General features: G+C 39.6%; 1 protein-coding gene across 11 annotated transcripts in view; it reads left to right on the plus strand.

The window, feature by feature from the left end:
- GRIK1 (glutamate ionotropic receptor kainate type subunit 1) overlaps positions 1-15069 on the plus strand; it is a 419139-nt gene that overhangs the window by 230810 nt on the left and 173260 nt on the right. The window contains exon 2 of one of the 11 annotated variants that reach the window (XM_060297864.1): positions 8402-8553. The exons of the other annotated variants lie outside the window; for them this stretch is intronic. Within the exon in view, the coding sequence (XP_060153847.1) occupies positions 8472-8553 (82 nt within the window). The 5' untranslated portion in view covers positions 8402-8471. The remainder of the gene's footprint in view (positions 1-8401; positions 8554-15069) is intronic. 11 annotated transcript variants of the gene reach the window in all.

Consider the following 15069-nt stretch of genomic DNA (forward strand, 5'->3'; position numbering starts at 1 on the left):
CACATGTTGTGAACAGGGAGTATTCCATTCATTTAATTAATAAGTAGATAAATGAAATTTGAGCCCTTCTGTCATTTAAATGAGATGTTAAAAGAGAAAAATGTAACTGCTCTCAAGAGGCATTAGAATGATCACAGACTTTCATAAGAATAAAAGTTTGGTATGAATCCTTTGGCAGTATTCTTGGTTCTCACCTGAAATCAGTAGTTGACTAGGAGATGAGTCATTCCTCCATGATGTGAAGGTGCTGGCAGCCTGATGAAAGTGATCGTCTAGAGAGGATCAGAGCTCTGAAAGTGCTTGGGGACAATGGGCCATAATGGTTGAGAGGGAGTGAGCAATCACTGCTCAAAAGCAGTAATGGGGAAAGTTGGAGTCTCTAAGTGTCTCAGCAGCATGCTCCTGCCCTGCCTCTTTCATAAGCCTCTTGGTCTTGGAAGAACTTACCACTTTATCAGGCAAGATGTTAAAGCACAAAGAGACTCAATTCAATTGAATGGTCATTTTTTGGGGACAATGTACTATGCCCAAATCATTGCATTGAACCCTGGCCAAGAGGGCTAGTATCAACATAGTCCTTACTCCTAAGAAACAGACTCCCAGCTTGCAATTTTATACCAAAATGAATTCCTCAAATATGTGCTAGATTGTATGTTATCAAAAGAGAGGGAAGAGTTCACCTCTGGTAGAAGAATCAGGAAAGAGTCCACACTGGAGAGGACAAAGAGTGGGCTTTTTGTTTTGTTGATAGAATAATCAACTGCTGTACATAGTGGGGTTTTTTGTTGTTGTTTTGTTTTTTTCTGTAATCTACCACCAATAGTTCACCCTGTCCCAATAGACTGGAAGCTCTGCTGAGGGCAAGAACCAAGTGCTTTCATCTCTGTATCCCCCACTGTGCTAGCATGGTCTTAGACATGAATTAGTGGCCAATAAAATTTGATGCATTGAATTAAATTTAATATTGTCTGTCACTGGAATAAGAGTACCTTTGGCTTTGGATAATTTTTTTTTTATTTTATGTGCAACTGAAATTAAGAAAAATTACTGGCAGCATCTGCTAAACTGTTCATAACCCATAACGTTTCCCTTACCTGGCCTTTTCCATAACTGGCTACCTTTTCAAGAAATTCCTCACCCCATAGCCATATTTTCTTCTTCCTCAAAGGCCATTCCTACTGAATTCATGCAGCTTTCTCTGAGACATAAAGGAGACAGCTTGGGCATGGTTATTGTCTCAGGGGAGGAACATCAAACCCCATTCTCCCTTTACAAAGGACACTGATATCTGAAGAAACTTGTAGCAGATTTGGGCAACAGCCAGATAATTGAGTCTGTGCCCATCCTTATCCACAGCTCTGTCCTCACCCAGGACATCATGAAAGGTAAAAATCCAGGTATCCCTTGTACTTTAATGCTCCATTAGGTCAAGAAACACCTGCTTCTCCTCCAAATTCGACTACCATGAAAACTTCATCAAGACTGTTTTGGTCTCCAAAAGTAAACAAGAAGAGGTAAGCTGAGTGGGAAGAGAATATTTATCTAAGGGAATTTTAGAATCTAAATTTGTAGCCTTGAAACTAAAGGAGCAGTAAATATAGGGTGTAGTAAATTGCTTATGATGTGATAAACTAGAATTATAGATGTGACAATAAAGGGAGGCAATAAAATATTTTATATTTAAGGAGCAGCTATCAGCAAAGGAATAGATCAAAATGCCATCTTTTGTTTGTTTGTTTGTTTGTTTTTGGTTTTTTTAACATCTTTATTGGAGTATAAGTGCTTTACAATAGTGTGTTAGTTTCTGCTTTATAACAAAGTGAATCAGCTATACATATACATATATCCCCATATCTCCTCCCTCTTGCATCTCCCTGTCACCCTCTTTATCCCACCCCCCTAGGTGATCACAAAGCACCGAGGTGATCTTCCTGTGCTATGTGGCTGCTTCCCACTAGCTATCTATTTTACATTTAGTAGTGTATATATGACCATGCCACTCTCTCACTTCATCCCAGCTTACACTTCCCACTCCCTGTGTCCTCAAGTCCATTCTCTAGGCCTGAGTCTTTATTCCTGTCCTACCCCTAGGTTCTTCAGAACCATTTTTTTTTTAGATTCCATATATATGTGTTAGCATACGGTATTTGTTTTTCTCTTTCTCAGTAACTTCACTCTGTATGACCGACACTAGGTCCATCCACATCACTACAAATAACTCAATTTCATTTCTTTTTATGGTTGAGTAATATTCCATTGTATATATGTGCCACATCTTCTTTATCCATTCATCTGTCAATGGACACTTAGGTTGCTTCCATGTCCTGGCTACTGTAAATAGAGCTGTAATGACCATTGTGGTACATAACTCTTTTTGAATTATGGTTTTCTCAGGGTAAATGCCCAGTAGTGGGATTGCTGGGTCATATGGTAGCTCTATTTTTAGATTTTTAAAGAACCTCCATACTGTTCTCCATAGTGGCTGTATCAATTTACATTCCCACCAACAATACACGAGGGTTCCCTTTTGTCCACCCCTCTGCAGCATTTATTATTTGTAAATTTTTTGATGATGGCCATTCTGAGTGGTGTGAGGTGATACCTCATTGTAGTTTTGATTTACATTTCTCTAATGATTAGTGATGTTGAGAATCCTATCATGTGTTGGTTGGCAATCTGTATATCTTCTTTGGAGAAATGTCTATTTAGGTCTGCTGCCCAATTTTGGACTGGGTGTTTTGCTTTTCTGATATTGAGCTGCATAAACTGCTTATAAATTCTGGAGATAAATCCTATGTTAGTTGTTTCATTTGCAAATATTTTCTCCCATTCTGAGGGTTGGCTTTTTGTCTTATTTACAGTTTCCTTTGCTGTGCAAAAGCTTTTAAGTTTAATTAAATCCCATTTGTTTATTTTTGTTTTTATTTCCATTTCTCTAGGAGATAGATCAAAAAGGATCTTGCTGTGATTTATGTCATAGAGTGTTCTACTTATGTTTTCCTCTAAGAGTTTTATACTATCTGGACTTATATTTAGGTCTTTAATCCATTTTGAGTGTATTTTTTGTATGGTGATAGGGAGTGCTCTAACTTCATTCTTTTACAGGTAGCTGTCCACTTTTTCCAGCACCAATTATTGAAGGGGCTGTCTTTTCTCCATTGTATATTCTTGCCTCCTTTATCAAAAATAAGTTGACCATATGTGCATGGATTTAGTTCTGGGCTTTCTATCCTGTTCCATTGATCCATATTTCTGTTTTTGTAACAGTACCATACTGTCTTGATTACTGTAGATTTTTAGTACAGTCTGAAATCCTGGAGGCTGATTCCTCCAGCTCCGTTTTGCTGTCACAAGATTGCTTTCACTATTCCGGGTCTTTGTTGTTTCCATACAAATTGTGAAATTTTTTGTTCTAGTTCTGTGAAAAATGCCAGTGGTAGTTTGATAGGGATTGCATTGAATCTGTAGTTTGCTTTGGGTAGTAGAGTCATTTTCACAATGTTGATTCTTCCAATCCAAGAACATGGTATATCTCTCCATCTGTTTGTATCATCTTTAATTTCTTTCATCAGTGTCTTATAGTTTTCTGCATACAGGTCTTTTGTCTCCTGAGGTAGGTTTACTCCAAGGTATATTATTCATTTTGTTGCAATGGTAAATGGGAGTGTTTACTTAATTTCTCTGTCAGATATTTCATCACTAGTGTATAGGAATACAAGAGATCTCTGTGCATTAATTTTGTCTCCTGCTACTTTACCAGATTCATTGATTAGTTCTAGTAGTTGCCTGGTAGCATCTATAGGATTCTCTATGTACAGTATCATGTCATCTGCAAACAGTGACAGTTTTACATCTTTTACGATTTGGATTCCTTTTTCTTCTCTCCTATTTCTGTGGCTAAAACTTCCAAAACTATGTTGAATAATAGTGGACAGAGTGGAAAACCTGTCTCATTCCTGATCTTAGAAGAAATGGTTTCAGTTTTTCATCATTGAGAACGATGTTGACTGTGGGTTTGTCATATATGGCCTTTATTATTTGAGGAAAGTTCTCTCTATGCCTACTTTCCTGAGGGTTTTTATCATAAATCAGTGTTGACTTTTGTTGAAAGCTTTCTCTACATCTATTGACATGATCATATGGTTTTTATCCTTCAATTTGTTAACATGGTTTATCACATTGATTGATTTGCGTATATTGAAGAATCCTTGCATTCCTGGGACAAACCCCACTTGATCATGGTGTACGATCCTTTTAATGTGCTGTTGGATTCTGTTTGCTAGTATTCTGTTGAGGATTTTTTCATCTATGTTTATCACTGATATTGGCCTGTAGTTTTCTGTTTTTGTGATATCTTTGTCTGTTTTTGGTATCAGGGTGATGGCGGCCTCGTAGAATGAATTTGGGCTTGTTACTCCCTCTGCTATATTTTGGAAGAGTTTGAGAAGGATAGGTGTTAGCTTTTCTCTAAATGTTTGATAGAATTTGCCCGTGAAGCCAACTGGTCCTGGGCTTTTGTTTGTTGGAAGATTTTTAATCACAGTTTCAATTTCAATGCTTGTGATTGGTGTGTTTATATTTTCTATTTCTTCCTGATTCAGTCTTGGCAGGTTGTGCATTTCTAAGAATTTGCCCATTTCTTGTAGGTTGTCCATTTTATTGGCATAGAGTTGCTTGTAGTAATCTCTCATTATCTTTTGTATTTCTGCAGTGTCAGTTGTTACTTCTCCTTTTTCATTCGTAATTCTATTGATTTGAGTCTTCTCTCTTTTTTTCTTGATGAGTCTGGCTAATGGTTTATCAATTTTTTTTATCTTCTCAAAGAACCAGCTTTTAGTTTTATTGATCTTTGCTATCATTTCCTTCATTTCTTTTTCATTTATTTCTGATCTGATTTTTATGATTTCTTTCCTTCTGCTAACTTTGGGGTATTTTTGTTCTTCTTTCTCTAATTGCTTTAGGTGCAAAGTTAGGTTGTTTATTTGAGATGTTTCTTGTTTCTTAAGGTAGGATTGTATTGCTATAAACCTCCCTCTTAGAACTGCTTTTGCTGCATCCCATAGGTTTTGGATTGTCGTATTTTCTTTTTCTTTTGTTTCTAGGTTTTTTTTTTTATTTTTTCTTTGATTTCTTCAGTGATATCTTGGTTATTTATTAGTATATTGTGTAGCCTCCATATGTTTGTATTATTTACAGATTTTTTCCTGTAATTGATATCTAGTCTCATAGCACTGTGGTCAGCAAGGATGCTTGATACAATTTCAATTTTCTTAAATTTAACAAGGCTTGATTTGTCCTCCATGATATGATATATCATGGAGAATGTTCCATGAGCACTTGAGAATTCTGGTTTTGGGGGTTAGAATGTCCTATAAATATCAATTAAGTCCATCTTGTTTAATGTACCATTTAAAACTTGCATTTCCTTATTTATTTTCATTTTGGATGATCTGTCCATTGATGGAAGTGTGGTGTTTAAGTCCTCTGCTATGATTGTGTTACTGTCAAGTTCACATTTTATGGCTGCTAGCATTTGCCTTATGTATTGAGGTGCTCCTATGTTGGATGCATAAATATTTACAATTTTTATATCTTCTTCTTGGATTGATCCCTTGATCATTATGTACTGTCCTTCTTTGTCTCTTGTAATAGTCTTTATTTTAAAATCCCTTTTGTGTGATATGAGAACTGCTACTCCAGCTTTCTTTTGATTTCCATTTGCATGGAATACCTTTTTCCATCCCCTCACTTTCAGTCTATATGCATCCCTAGTTTTGAAGTGGTTCTCTTGGAGACAGCATATATATGGGTCTTATTTTTGTATCTATTTAGCCAGTCTATGTCTTTTGGTTGGAGCATTTAATCCATTTACATTTAAGGTAATTATCAATATGTATATTCCTATTACCATTTTCTTAATCGTTTTGGGTTTGTTATTGTAGGGTTTCCTTCTCTTTTGTTTCCTGCCTAGAGAAGTTCCTTTAGCATTTGTTGTAAAGGTGGTTTGGTGGTGCCGAACTCTCTTAGCTTTTGATTTTCTGTAAAGGTTTTAGTTTCTCCATTGAATCTGAATGAGATCCTTGCTGGGTAGAGTAACCTTGTTTGTAGGTTTTTCCCTTTCATCACTTTCATTATGTCCTGTTACTCACTTCTGGCTTGCAGTTTCTGCTGAAAGTTCAGCTATTAACCTTATGGGGATTGCCCTGTATGTGATTTGTTGTTTTTTCCTCATTGCTTTTAATATTTTTTCTTTGTATTTAATTTTTGATAGTTTGATTAATGTGTGTTTTGGCATGTTTCTCCTTGGATTTATCCTGTATAAGACTCTCTGTGCCTCCTGGACCTGATTGACTATTTCTTTTCCTGTCTTAGGGAAGTTTTCAGCTATAATCTCTTCAAATATTTTCTCAGTCTCTTTCTTTTTCTCTTCTTCTGGGATCCATATAAGTTGAATGTTGGTGCATTTAATATTGTCCCAGATGTCTCTAAGGCTGTCCTCAATTCTTTTCATTCTTTTTTCTTTTCTGTTCTGTGGTAGTTATTTCCACTATTTTATATTCCTTGTCACTTATCTGTTCTTCTGCCTCAGTTATTCTACTCTTGATTCCTTGTGGAAAATTTTAAATTTCATTTATTCTGTTGTTTATCGTTGTTTGTTTGCTCTTTAGTTCTTCTAGGTCCTTGTAAATGTTTCTTATGTTTTCTCCATTCTATGTCCAAGATTTTTGATCATCTTTACTATCATTACTCTGAATTCTTTTTCAGGTAGACTGCCTATTTCCTCTTCATTTTTTTGGTCTGATCAGCTTTTACCTTGCTCCTTCATCTGCTGTATGTTTCTCTGTCTTCTCATTTTTCTTAATTTACTGTGTTTGGGGTCTCCTTTTCACAGGCTGCAAGTTCCTAATTCCTGTTGTTTTTGGTGTCTGCCCCCAGTGGCTAAGGTTGGTTCAATGGTTTGTGTAAGTTTCCTGGTGGATGGGACTGGTGCTTGTGTTCTGGTGGATGAGGCTGGACCTTGTCTTTCTGGTGTGCAGGATCATGTCTGGTGGTGTGTTTTGGGGTGCCTGTGATCTTATTATGATTTTAGGCAGCCTCTCTGCTAATGGGTGGGATTTTGCTCCTGTCTTGCTAGTTGTTTGGCATAGCGTGTCCAGCACTGTAGCTTGCTGGTCATTGAGTTGAGCTGGAGATCTCTGCAAGAGCTTTTGCCTTTTGATATTACATTGTGTAGGGAGGTGTCTGGTGGACAAGTGTCCTGAATTCGGCTCTCCCATCTCAGAGGCACAGGCCTGACACCCGGCTTGAGAACCAAAACTATCAGCCACAAGGCTCAGAATAAAAGGGAGAAAAAAAGGAAAGAAAAATTAAATTAAAATAAAATAAAATAATTAAAATTTAAATTGAAAAAATTAAAAAGTAATAAGAAAAAGGAAAGAAAGAAAGAAGAGAGCAACCAAAGAACCAAAACAAATCCACCAATGATGCAAGCACTAAAGTCTATACAAAAAGAAAGAAAAAAAAGGACAGACAGAACCCTAGGATAAATGGTAAAAGCAAAGCTGTACAGACAAATCACACAAAGAAGCATACACATACACATTCACAAAAAGGAAAAAAAAAGAAAAAATATATATATATAAATAAAAAAGGAAGAGAGCCACCAAATCAATAATCAAAACTACCAATGATAATAAACTCTAAATACTAAAGTAAGATAACATAAAACCAGAAACAAATTAGATGCAGAAAGCAAACCCCAAGTCTACAGGTGCTCCCAAAGTCCACTGCCTCAATTTTGGGATTATTTTTTTTTCTATTCAGGTATTGCACAGATGCAGGGTACATCAAGTTGATTGTGGAGATTTAATCCACTTCTCCTGAGGCTGCTGGGAATGATTTCTCTTTCTCTTCTTTGTTCGCACAGCTCCTGGGGTTCAGCTTTGGATTTGGCCCCGCCTCTGCACATAGGTCGCTTGAGGGCATCTGTTCCTGCTTAGACAGGGAGGGGTTAAAATAGCAGCTGATTTAGGGGCTCTGGCTCATTCAGGCCCTGGGGAGGGAGAGGTACAGAATGCGGGGCGAGCCTGCAGCGACAGAGACTGCCATGATGTTGCACCAGCCTGAGACGCGCTGTCTGTTCTCCCAAGGAAGTTGTCCCTGGTTAATGGGACCCTGGCAGTGGCAGGCTGCACAGGCTCCCAGGAGGGGAGGTATGGATAGTGACCTGCACTTGTGTATGGGATTCTTTGTGGCTGCAGCAGCAGCCTTAGCATTTCATGTCAGTCTCTGGTGTCCACGATGATAGCTGTGGCGTGCACCCATCCCTGGAGCTCATTTAGGCGTTGGTCTGAATCTCCTCTACTTGCGCACCCTGAAACAATGGTCTCTTGCCTCTTAGGCGGTCCAGTCTTTTTCCCGGACTCCCTCATGGCTAGCTGTGGTGCAATAGCCCCCTTCAGGCTGTGTTCATGCAACCAACCCCAGTCTTCTCCCTGGGATCTGACCACCGAAGCAAGAACCTCAGCTCCCACCCCCCAGCCATTCCAGCAGGTGAGCAGACAAGCCTCTCAGGCTGGTGAGTGCTGTTTGGCACTGATCCTCTGTGTGGGAATCTCTCCACTTTGCCCTCTGCACCCCTGTTTCTGTGCTCTCCTCTGTGGCTCTGAAGCTGTCTCCCTGTCCACCCCCTGTCTCCGCCAGTGAAGGGGCTTCCTAGTGTGTTGAAACTTTTCCTCCTTCACAGCTCCCTTCCAGAGGTACAGGTCCCATCCCTATTCTTTTGTCTCTTTTTTTTCTTTTTTCATTTGCCCTACCTAGGTACGTGGGGAGTTTCTTGCCTTTTGGGAAGCCTGAGGTCTTCTGCCAGCACTCAATAGGTGTTCTGTAAGAGTTGTTCCACATGTAGATATATTTGTGGGGAGGAAGGCGATCTCCATGTCTTACTCCTCTGCCATCTTGAAGGTCTCCCCCAGCCATCTTGTTTTCTGTTGATGGCTCTGGAATGGCTATTATTCCACGGGAATGCAAAACAGGAGTCAACAATACTGAAGCTTTCCATTTCTCGATTGTCAGCTAATAGTTTTACCCTTCCTTCCTGGATGACCTCACAATCTGTCACCACAGGCACACAGGAGCTATTTAAGGCACTAAGCAGAGCTCATGGAAACCCACTTTCCATGTTCATTGCATGTCCAAAGAAAATGTAATAAACAAAGAAACCCAACGTGCTGTGTGGTACAGTTACTTAACTTTATTTGCAAAATCAAGTTAGAAATACAGAGATTGTTATTTGAAGTACTGAATAAAGTAACGTTTTACAAGGAGGAAAAGAATAGAGTAATTAAAAGCAGCCACTATTGAAACTTTCTTAAGACAATTTGGATACTGTATTCATTTCTTGTGGCTACTGTAACAAATTACCACAAACTGGTTGGCTTAAAACAACAGAAATTTGTTCTCTCACAGTTCTGGAGGACATAAGTCCAAAATCAAGGTGTCAGCAGGGTCTCACTTCCTCCAAAGGCTCTAAGGAAGGTTCAATTTCTTGACTCCTCCAGCTTCTGGTGGCTGCAGACATTCCTAGACTTCTGACTGTACCACTCCAATCTCTGCCTCTCTCTGTCTACACTTGCTCCTGAATGATGTAAGCCAGTCTTGTGACTCTGAATACCACCTAAACATCACCTTTGGTGATAACTCCTGAATTTCTCTCTTCAGTCCAGACCTCTCCCATAAAATCCAGATCCATATGTATGACTTCCTGGTTGACACCTCTGCTTGTAATAGGCATCACAAAATCATCATGCTCCAAATCAAGCACTTGTGCTTTTTTTCATCTTGGTGAATGGAAATTTCAAGCCAAAAACCTGTGACATTCATGACGCTTTTCTTCTCAGTGTTCATCAACAAATCCTGCCAGCCCTTTCTTCAATTTTTATTTAGAACTTAACCACTTTTTGCCACACCTCAATACCTGTATCAAACCATCATCTCTCACCTGGATTATCGTGGTGCCGCTTATTACAATAGCTTATAATTGCACCTGCTCCGGGAGCAGATCTCTCTGCTTTTGTTCTTGCCCTTCTCCTTCCTTCAGTCCATTTTTAATACAGAAACCAAGGTGAGTTGGACAAATCCCATCCCCTGTGTTTCTCCTTATATCTCACACTACTGTCACAGTCACAACACTTCTGATACTTCTGGTCACCCAATGTGTGGAGGTTTTCCCACTCCAAGCAATTCTCTGTGACAGCAGCTGGGTGTCCCACAATTTAACTCAATTATGAAACAACTGGGAGATAGTGTCAGATCTCATGGGGTAAGGGCTCAGTCCCATGAGACTGCCCTGCCACTTCAGATGCTAATCGCAAATGGTAGATTCCCAGGCTACCCACAACTTCTGTTCTACTTGGCTACAAATCAGAGGTTCCCATGACCTCTTCCCCCATGAATTTGATTATTTGTTAGAGCAGCTCACAAACTCAGGGAAATACTCGTGTTTACCAGTTTATTAAAGGATATGATAAAGGATACAGATGAACAGCCAGATGAAGAGATATCTTGGGTGAGGTTGGGGAGGGCCCCTAGCACAGCAGTTTCTGTCCCTATGGAGTTGGTGTGTGTCATTATCCTGTTATATGAATGTGTTCACCAACCTGGAAGCTCTCTGAACCCCATCCTTTAGGCTTCACTACATAAGCATGATTGATGAACCCATTGGCCAGTGATGATTAATTTAACATCTAACCCCTCTCCCCTTCATGGAGGTCAGGGGTAGGACTGAAAATTCCAACTGTCTGATCACTTGATTGGTTCTCCTGGCAACCAGCCCCCATCCTTAGATATGGTCCCAAAGTCACCATATTAACATAACAGAAGACACATTTATTGCTCTCATCACTTAGGAAATTCCAAAGGCTTTAGGAGCGCGGTGCCAGAAAAGGCGATGAAGACCAAAGAATACATATTTCTTTTATCATAAATCACAGTATCACACAGGGTGATTTTCTTGATATATGTCCTGTCATTTCACTATTCTGCTCAAAACCCTCCAGTGATTTTCCATATCACTCAGTGTAAAACCAGAGTCTTATTATGGTCTATAAGGCCCTCTGTGATCTGCTCTAATCCATCACCATCATTGTCCTCAGCTCATCTTCTGCTGGTCCAAACCTGGCTCACCCCCGTTCATCCTCACTACTTCTCAAAATTAACACCAGCCAGCTCCTACCATAGAACATTCTGTTGCCTCCATCAGGAATGCTCTCCCATTATCTCCAATGCAGTTTCCTTACTTCCTTCAGGTTTTTACTCAGAAGTTGCCCTCTCCATGAGATCTTTCCCGGGCCTCTCACCCTGACATGCCAATGGCCTTCTTCTTGTTCATGATCAGTTCTCCTTCTAGAATGTAAAGCCCTAAAGTCAGATTTTTGTCTATTTTGTTCACTGTTGTATCCCCGGTGTCTAGTACAATATCTGGCTCACAGTTGGGTAGGCATTTTATAAATGAATGAATAAATGAGTAAATGAATCATTGAATGAATGAATGAGTTCTTCAATATATTTATAGACATAACATAAGCAATGACCAGTTGAAGTAAAAAACAAACAAACAAATAAATATATGTGGGGTGTAATTTTACTGCATTTCTGAAATGGTTGTTATTGGAATATATTCACCATTACAAAGTAAATAGAATCAAAACAATATATTCCTTTTACAGGAACAAGATTGAGTGTTATTATTTTTGTGTTTTTTTTTTTTTCTTTCTCATCATCAAATGAGATGGATTCCTTGGAACAATGGAGTATTGTTTTTCTTAAATTCCTTTTGGGAAGAATGGTGTACATTTTATACTTCCACTCATCATCCAGCATAGGCTCCATCTAGAGGGAGCTGGAGTGGAAACAATAGGTAACAGTAGAAATGCTTCTTTATAAAATATGTGCGTGTAACAAGGTCTTAATTCCCACTGCTTTATACTTACACTGACTCGACTGGGATACCTCCCTGCTCCACAGAAAACTAGGAAATGCCCAGTTCTCTTTCATCAAAGCTAAACACAGCTTTCTTCAGGAAAAGCACATATGTATTTAATAAATGTGTGTTGAACTGAATTAAACTACTGTAAGCCATGAAGTTAGAGGAAAGGTCTTTACAGGAAAGCAGTGATTTGAAAGCAGGTTAGGAAGCAGTTTATTAAATATCCTTGGAAACTAAGAAAAAAAAATTTTTAATTTAAAAACATTCAATAAATTGGACCTAGAGCAAGGCTGGGTCCTTTTAAGATTTCTGGACCCTATTCCTTGACATTATGATTCTATTTGATTATGTGTGGAATGGGGTCTAGAAAATGTTTGGAAACCATTGCTTTGGGTTTACCTCAGGTATCCTTGTAAAAGCACAGCATTTGGTCTTAGCCTTGTCTAAGTGCTACATTTTGCCTACAGAGATTACGCTGTTGACCCAACAGTAGTAGGGTTTATGATTATGAACAATTCTCTTGGAAGTCTAGATCGAACTATGTGATGCAAACCACTAGCTTTGACTAGGCCCACATCTCCCCACCACTATACCCCACTGAAAGCAAACTGCTACCTGTGCAGAATGTAGCCATCTGTGGTTACCAGCTGTGTCCCTGTAGTCACAAAATGCTACAGTCTATGACTTAGCTTGAACTCATTGGTGCAGGAGTCTACGCAATAGAGAGAGAAACACTCTCATGGTAATGGAACTCTGCTACCTAAGTTTTACTGCAATTTCAAGTGAGTTTTTCTCTACTTACTGTAAATCACTGTGCCATGAATTCAGAATCCTGTTGCAAGAGAATGGTACATGCATAGATGTGATTTCTGTTAAATTGTCCATTTTCAATTTCAAAGCTCTTGGGGTAAAAAATGAACATGCTGTGTATCTTAGTCAGCAAGGGCTGCTATGACAAACACCATAGACTGGGTGGCTTAAACAGCAAACATTTGTTTCTCACAGTTCTGGTGGCTGGGAAGTCCAAGTCAAGATGATGGCAGATCTGGTGTCTGGTGAGGACAGGCTTCCTGGCTTATAGACAACTATCTTCTCTCCTATCTTCACATGATAAAGATTTCTCTCTCTCCCTCTTCCTCTTCTTATAAAGACATTGATTCCATCATGAGAGTTCCACTCTAATAATCTAATTACTTCCCAAAGTCCCCACCTCCAAATATTGTCACATTAGGGCTTCAACATATGAATTTGGGGGTACACAAATATTCAGTCCATAGCATTCTGGCCTTGGTCCTTCCGAAATTCATCTCCTTCTCACATAAAAATACATGCATTTCATCCCAACAGCCCCAAAGTTCTTAACATGTTCCAGCATTAGTTCTAAAATCTAGAGCCAAAGTCTCATCTAAATTTCATCTAAATCAGATATGGGTGAGGCTCCAGGTAAAATTCTCTCCCCGCTACAAACTTGTGAAACCAAACAAGTTATGTGCAAAATACAACGTTGGGACAGGCATAAGATAGTTATGCCCATTTCAAAAGGGAGAAATCAGAAAGAAGAAGGAGGTGACAGAGCACAGGCACAAGGAGGCTTGCAAGTCTGAAGGCTAGCAATGCAAACTCCAAAAGAGCTTAAGGTTTAAGAATAATCCTCTTTGGCTCAATGCTTTGCCATTTGGACCCACTGGGCTAGCAAAATCACCCCACAGCTCGCTGGAGTGCTCAGTGGCTCACTGTAGAGCCTGGGCCAATTCACAGCTTTTCCCAAGGAGGTCACACCCCAGAGTTTCACTGGACAGCCCTGCTCCCAGATCTCCAAGTTGTCCCGTACCAAAAAATGTTGGTTTTGACTTTCAAAACTACTCCAGAAGGTAAGCCTACACCTTATTTTTTCACACCCCTTTTTGAGTGAACATGTGTGGTGCCTTTTCTCAGGTGAGGGATATAGAGTGGAAGGGGACAGAGCCTTTCACATTAGCCTTATTTGTGCCAACATCTATTCTTCCCAGCAGAGTATAATGATAAAAACAAAGACAGGGACCCATAGGCCCTTGTAAACCAAGCCTAAATACACACATTCATTAAGAAAAAGTGTTTTTCAGAACGCAACCTAGTTTGCTGTGTATAGGTTATATGATGCTACCCTTATCATTTTAAGTGGCACAAACATTCACACAGGAAGTCAGAGCCTGACTCAAAACAAAAACAACAACAACAACAAAAACCCTCTTCCACTTTCTGACCTTTTCCTTTTGGTTGGACAATATGTTCTAAATTATCATTTGCCATAACCTCAGCCTGAAAATTGTGGGGAAGATGGGGAAGAGGCTGGGGGTATACATTGATGATGACCTTTGACCCTCATGCAAGCTTCCTATTGGTGATAAGACAGAGGCTGGTCCCTAACCATATTAAGAGGGTTCTGATTTTAATTCCAACATGTATATTGGGGGAGGAGGGATTTCCCCAACCACCAAGCAAATCTCTGTTGCCAACTGCGTGTCCTACAATTCAACTGAATTTTGACACCATCTAGCTAAAGATAGTGTCAGATTCCAGAGGTTAAGGGTTCAGTCATACAAGACTGCTCTTCACTTCAGATATACCCAGATTATCATTTGTGCTTCTGACTGACCAGCTGTAGGTTGGAGTTCCAACAGCCCTCTCCTTGGCTTTGATTTATTTGCCACAGCAGCTCACAGAACTCAGAGAAGCACTTGACATACTAGATTACTGGTTTGTTAAAAAGAATATATTTCAGGGACAGCCAGATGGAAGTGATGCATAGGACAAGGTACAGGGAAAGAATGTGGAGCTTCCATGCCCTCTCCAGGCACCCCACTCTCCCCAAATCTCCATGTGTTCACCAACCCAGAAGCTCTCCAGACTCTGTTCTTTTGAGATTTTATAGAGGCTTCATTACAAAGGCAAGATTCATTAAATCATTAGCCATTGGAAATTGAACTCAATCTCCAGCCCCTCTCCCCTTCCCAGAAGTTGGGGGAGGGGGGACTGAAAGTTCCAACCTTCTAATCATAATCGTTGGTTCTCCTAGCAACCAGCCTCCAGCCTTAGATATTTTC

This window comes from Globicephala melas, chromosome 4, assembly GCF_963455315.2.
Source record: "Globicephala melas chromosome 4, mGloMel1.2, whole genome shotgun sequence".
Lineage (NCBI taxonomy): Eukaryota > Metazoa > Chordata > Mammalia > Artiodactyla > Delphinidae > Globicephala > Globicephala melas.